The sequence below is a fragment of the Gouania willdenowi genome, chromosome 12, assembly GCF_900634775.1.
Source record: "Gouania willdenowi chromosome 12, fGouWil2.1, whole genome shotgun sequence".
Lineage (NCBI taxonomy): Eukaryota > Metazoa > Chordata > Actinopteri > Blenniiformes > Gobiesocidae > Gouania > Gouania willdenowi.
In genome coordinates, this window is record NC_041055.1 from 7,219,598 (window position 1) to 7,225,912 (window position 6,315).

The following is a 6,315-nucleotide window of genomic DNA, read 5'->3' on the forward strand; positions in this document are numbered from 1 at the left end:
TTTGTACGCTATTAAAAACTTTTGGCCAAACCACTGAATAAGGACAACAAGACAAAACAAATGCAAGCCTTGCCTTCACTGAATGACTGGATGTAATGTTTTAGCTGCATAAAATCTCAACAAATAAATCATATATCAACCTCTTAATTTATTCATCTTTATACAATATGAAGCTTATTTCATGGGAATATTTCACAAACAATATGAAACAGAATATATACTGTATATACATATAAAAACAATTTCCTGGCTTAAATTATTTCATTAAGTTTACACTTTTGCTGCTTTAAAAATCAATCATTGTGGGACGAATACAAAACAGAGAAGTGCTACGTTTTGCCTATGTTGTGTGAAACCCCCCCCCCCCCCCAAAAAAAAAAACCCCACTTGAATACATAATGAAAAAATGGGATTCTGAACTCCATGTACAAATTACAGACAGTGATTTGCTGAACACGTGGAAAATGCACCAAATATGCACTGGTTCATGGATCTGAAGGGATAACTTGCTATAGTGTCAAAAAGATCTGGTAAACAAAGCAAAAACAATGAACAATTGAGTCAGATTGTTGATGGAAAAGTTCACACATGGTTTCAGATTACAGGAAGTCTATTGTAACAACACAAATGAACAGACGGCAGCATTATCCGACACTGGTGGACAATTATTACAAATATGACTGCGATGGTACATTTAGATTTTTAACTGCGTTCATTTATTTAATTATCAGTAACGTGCCGATACTAGTATCGAGAGGGGCCCAATACGGCACTAAAAGGCTGGCATCGGTATCGACAAGCACTAACTATTAACACGCCAATGCCATTTACAGCATCAAACCTTTCTTCAAACCATTTTGCCGAAAAACAAACAAGAGAAAATGACGGCGTGGTTGAAAACCTGTATTTTGGCGAAAAACTGAAATTTAACTCATTTATGTCTGGCTGATTCTTCAATTTAGAGATGCATCGAGATCAGATCCGGATTGCACATTTCATGGCAATTTTGCAAAAATAATGGGTGTGCCCATACATTTGGACCTAATGTATGGGAATTAATGGAGATAGAACAATAATGATTAATACTTCACATGCTTTTAACTCATTTCTATGATCAGGAACAACAACTGGCAAAGAAGATACAGTATTTGTTTCTGGCGGAAGTTTTCTGAGTGTTGTTATTAGTTTTGTATTCATGATACGTTTGTACAAACAGTAAATGTTAAATAGAGTCTGTTCGACTGTGTCTTCATGATGAACTGGAGATAATTTTCTTTAGCTTCATAACCTCCTCAGTGGTGAAGTGCATCATCAGTGGGTTTGAGTCCATCTTGAATAAAGAGGATGACTGAGTCTCTGACTTTTGGGTTTTTCCCTCCAAACCCATCTTGGAGATGAATTCTGGCTGAGCTCGGATTGGACCAGCCTCATGTTTCTTGGGAGCCGACTCCTCCCGGGAAGGTGGAGACCTGGAGCTGGCTGTAGCATTGGCCTCTTGCAGATCAAATGGACGGCCGTCCTTCCTGTTTGGCGTTGTCGACCCTCCTCCCGAAAGCCAAGCGCTGCATCGGTTGAGGGGATTGTTGTTTGTGCTGTGGGGAGACCTGGTCGTATATCTGTTTGGTACTGGGCTGGTATTCCTCAGCCTCAGATCCTCAGGTGAGTGTCGAGGATTGTCGATGGGTGTTGCCTTTGAGTCAGGCCATCTTGTTGGTCCGTGATGCTCCTCTTGTGGAGGAGGAGACGTTTTGTAGAAAGCTGAGGTTCCGTATATCTTCAGCCAGTTTTGAAACACGGACAGCGGTACCTCAATCTCCATTTTGCCCTCACTGCTTCGAGGGAAGCCTGACAGTAAATGCTGAAGGTTGAAGTTGTGCCCATCTTCATTTGGCTTGAGTGTACAGTCTGCTTTGGGTGAGAAGGGGGTTTGTGGTATTTCTGGTGCATCATTGTCTCTTTTGGCTGCTTCGTCAGTCTCTCTTACTCCTCCAGGGTGGGAATAAGACGAGATGCCTGGCCTGGGTTCGGGCTTTTGTGTTTCAGACTCGTCACTCCTGGGAACCTCTGTATGATGACTGGTGTAAAGGGTGGAGGGTTTGTTCAGGAACTTTGGGTTCTTGCTAGATGAAGGCGGGGAAAAAGAGGACAATGGGCTACTGATGGTTTCTGGAGGGGAGGATTTCTTGCTCAGGTTCAGGGGCTCCTGAATCAGTCCAGATGAGGTTTTGTACAAATTTGACAAGTTTCGAAGGTGTTCCAGTGGCTCCTTGACCCTTTCAGTGGGGCTTACATGAAGTGGCGGGATGGAGAATTTTGGCTGTAAGACGGGCAAACTTTGAGGTGGTAAGACTGGGGGGGAGGGGAGGGGGGGATGGCTTGGGTGATAGTAGTGTGGGTAGGGAGGAGGCAGAGAGAAGAGGCTCCCATGTGGATCCATGTGGAGGGGATACGGTTTCTGTTGGAAATAGAAGACGTTTTGTTAGAGGCGGAAAGAGTTTCACAAAGCGTAGAAGCTGCTTTTTGACCTGAGGCCCCAAAATGTGCAATCATAAATCCTATCTATGTGCAATAATTCACATCAAAGTACAATCCACTATCCGTGCCATATTCATTTATCTCACCAACAGGTTAGTTTACATTTTATATTGCGTGTTATGGTAATGCTGAGTAGTATTATAGTATTATATTTATTTATTTTCCCAATATTTTATTTAAGTGTGTTATATGTCATTCCTTATTCTTTTAGAGCACCTTAATTTCATTTTATTTGTTGTACAATGACAATAAAATGCTTCTATTCCATATTCTACGGTCTGCCAATTTATTATATCCTCAATTAGTTTTTATTTGATTCAAAATATTATATTTGTTTTAACTAAACTTGTTTAGATTAAATGTTATACTTGATTCGTATAAATAATAATAATAATAATAATAATAATAATTTTGGTGACTTCAAGCGCTTTACATGGCATTGTTCTTTCACTCCACACATAGTGGTGATAAGCTACTATTGTAGCCACAAATACATCTGATTAGATTTGATGCAGCCATTAAATTAATCTCAATATGAAATAATATAGATTTGATTTTATAGGGTTTCAGTTGTATTTTAATATTAATCATTACATGTACTGTATAATTATTATTAAATATTATTTACATTATGTATATAATTGCTATGACCTTTACTGGACATGTACTGTTCTCTTATTATAGGCAAAGGAAAGGAAAATAGTTTAGCACATTTCATACACAATGCAACTCAATGTGCTTTTAATAAATAAAGGTGCAGCATTTAGAAAAACATTGAAAACACGTTAAGCATGAAATTGTTCATTAAAGCTTTACGTTTCCCTGCTATACCCACTTGCGATCACTGTAATTAAAGCACTGTGTTTTAAATGGTGCTTACTGGGTAGGCGTGTAGAATCCTGCGCTTTGGTTGGCTCGGCCCACAGTCGTCGTCCTTGCTGTAGGGGAGACAATGGACGGGCTTGGGCAGTGGGATGACACTCAGTATGATGCCTTTCAGATGACATTCATACGGTAGAAGCAGCCTGTGTCAAACACACGTGGTTAAAGCCAAAGAGTAAAACACTGACAGTGGGCCAGGGTGTGAATTAGCTCACTTTTCGTAATGCCTCCGGGTGCAGGTGGCTGCACTCGTGCTTCGAGGGTTTCCTCCCAAAGCGTTGTAAACCTGTTTCCACATTTGCTGCGCGGTCACCTAAGGATCAAGAAAGAGTTTTTGGAATAAAAGATTAGGATTTACTTTTACAAAAGTATTTTTATGGAGTCATTGTTATTCTAAGTAAGCACTATCTAATGTAATAGGTCTACAGATGTGGGCAGCTGGAAGCTTGATCTAACTGTATGCACAAAATAAATCCAAAAACGCACATAATGACAGAAAAATACAAAGAGAAGAGCAAAACAACAGAAAACATATACAAAATGAATCCCCAAAACAAACAAAAACACTGAAATTGCACAAAGGAAAAACAAAAACAGATGTATCATGGAAAATGTATACGCAGAAAAAATTAGGAGAACACACAACATGACAACAAATACACACAACATGGTTCCAAATATGCAGAAAACAAACAAAAATACACAAAAGAGAAAAATTATACAAAATTACAACAAAATATAACATTAAACAGATGAAACAAAAAATACACAAAGCCTTTGTTCTTTCCTGTATTAATGGTCAGATTGTTCATAAATGCTGATAACGTGGCCCTCGGATCAGATAACTACACTTTTGTGGCCCCCGCTGTGATAAAAGTTGCCCATCTCTGGTCTACAGTCTACCAATGAAATTAGATCACAAAGAATGTTTTACAAGGAGACATTTTATAAAAGGAGATGAGATTTTTATTTACCTGTTGATAACCTCCCAAGCCATTAACGGTCTTGAACATGAGAAACAAATCAACTGGAAAACAACAAGATAAACAAACAAAAAATTAGATTGAAAAAATAACTTTCACGTTGTAACTCACAAAGTTACAAATAAAAAGAGAATTCAATGAGAAATGCGTCAACTAATAATACACAAAAATAAAAACCTGTATTAATAATGGTAATTATTTAAATATAAGGTAGTTGAAGTAAGAATATTTGAATATAAATACAATTTTTGGTCAAATAGTGTTTTCTAAGTTTTTTTTCCTGCATAAATGACTATCGACACAGGCTCATGCTTATACAAATATACATTTAGATTTTTCTGGTTGTAATTACTTTGCTTGAAGCCCAGGTGTGGGATCCTCTCGATCGGTGTGTCTCTCTTAGTCATAAAAAGGAAGAGATCTTTCAGAAACTTCTCTTCCGTCAACTCCTTCTTCGGCTCCTCGGCCCCCACATCTGGAAAACCGGCATTTGCCTTTTCCATGTCTTCCTGAAAACAACATTAAGCAGAGGGTGAGTAATAAATTGATGTGCATGATAATGAAATTATCCGTGACAGCCATACAGGTAACAATAGTGCGCAAAAACAGTCCCATAGCTCTGAGATGTTGGCTTATTAATGTGTAATCTGTGTGCGGGTCATGATTGAAGATTGTCAAACAAATGCACATCATTGTTCATATATCAGTCAAAAAGGTCCTATTTTTCCTGCATTGCATCGCCTTAATCAATAAAAGAAAAACCAACCTAAAACACACACATTTCTCTTCCCATTTTACTATTTTTGTGGATTTCCAAAAATAGGAAGAGAATTGATAGAATATGCCAAAAACTGAACTGGCCCAAAGTTGTAACGTAAATAATAACTCAATTGCAATTATAATTAATTCAATGGGGTGAAAATTGACAACAGGCAAAAATAAAGACAAAAACCAAGTATGTTGAAATCAAATTATATTATAAAAGAGGAGTGTAAATCCTTACCTGAATTCCCATCAACCGATTTATAATAGATGGAATATTAGCCTTTACAGAAATATTCCTGTGAGCTGAACTCCCATCGGCGGCTCACTGACACACAACGTTAGTCACACACCTGTCTGCGAGTGTTCTAGGAAACTAACAGAAGGGGTGTTCACTCCTAACCTCCTCTTCTTGCTGAGATTTTCTCAAGTCGGACCAGTTTGACTTGCTTTTGAGCTTTTGGCTAAAGGAAGCGATATTCAAAGAACACACTTCAGAATTGGCCAAATATAGGGACATCCTGCAAATAAAAAAAAATAAAAAAAATGCAATGTCATAGCCTGAATCTTTGTTTTATTTTGCATTCATGTCACGTTTTGCAATCAGTTATCACATTGTTGTAATTATTTGCTTTTATGAAGCATTGTGTGGAGTAGGATTATGAAAATGTTTGACAAAGAGTGCACAGTTCTGAGATGGCAGCTAAACCCAGATGAACTTGTAAAAGAATGACAGGTAGAGTATGTAAGGTATGAGGCAGAAAAGGAGACGGGAATCATTTTATCTGATGAATGTAAGCCTCATAGATCAATAACTCGAACATAATTTGCTTAAAAAAAAAAAAAAAAAAAATGTAAAAGAAAACGTAAGAATTTTTGCATTGCAATGTGGGATGTGGGGTCCTGTCAGGAGATAAAATTTCCTGAAAAACCTAATTTAAATAAAGGAAACCTTAACATATAATCATGGTAAGAAGGAACTAAAAACACTTTATCCGTTTTCAGGACTTTACCTCCCACAATGCAAACCAACTTTTCCGACAATGTCAATAAAACTTTCAAGTGTCTATATAAACGTTTGACATCTTTTTTTTTTTTTTTTTTTAAGTAAATGATCTTTGATATATTGATCTATGAGGCCTATGCTATGTCT

The 6,315-nt window shown here is 37.5% G+C and overlaps 1 protein-coding gene across 2 annotated transcripts; it reads right to left on the reverse strand.

Annotated features, from left to right (window-relative positions):
• Positions 1-592: 592 nt before the first annotated feature.
• On the reverse strand, positions 593-5,554 carry arid6 (AT-rich interaction domain 6). Of its 2 annotated transcripts, XM_028462893.1 has the most exons (6): positions 5,404-5,554; positions 4,753-4,909; positions 4,392-4,444; positions 3,633-3,730; positions 3,416-3,560; positions 593-2,455 (listed from the first exon to the last, which is right to left on the reverse strand). In XM_028462893.1, the coding sequence occupies exons 1-6, from the start codon at positions 5,413-5,415 to the stop codon at positions 1,250-1,252; spliced, it is 1,671 nt and encodes a 556-aa protein (XP_028318694.1). In that variant the 5' UTR covers positions 5,416-5,554; the 3' UTR covers positions 593-1,249. The 2 variants fall into 2 exon arrangements, with proteins under 2 accessions (XP_028318694.1, XP_028318695.1); XM_028462894.1 differs by lacking the exons at positions 4,392-4,444; positions 5,404-5,554 and having other exon boundaries at positions 4,753-4,877.
• Positions 5,555-6,315: the final 761 nt, after the last annotated feature.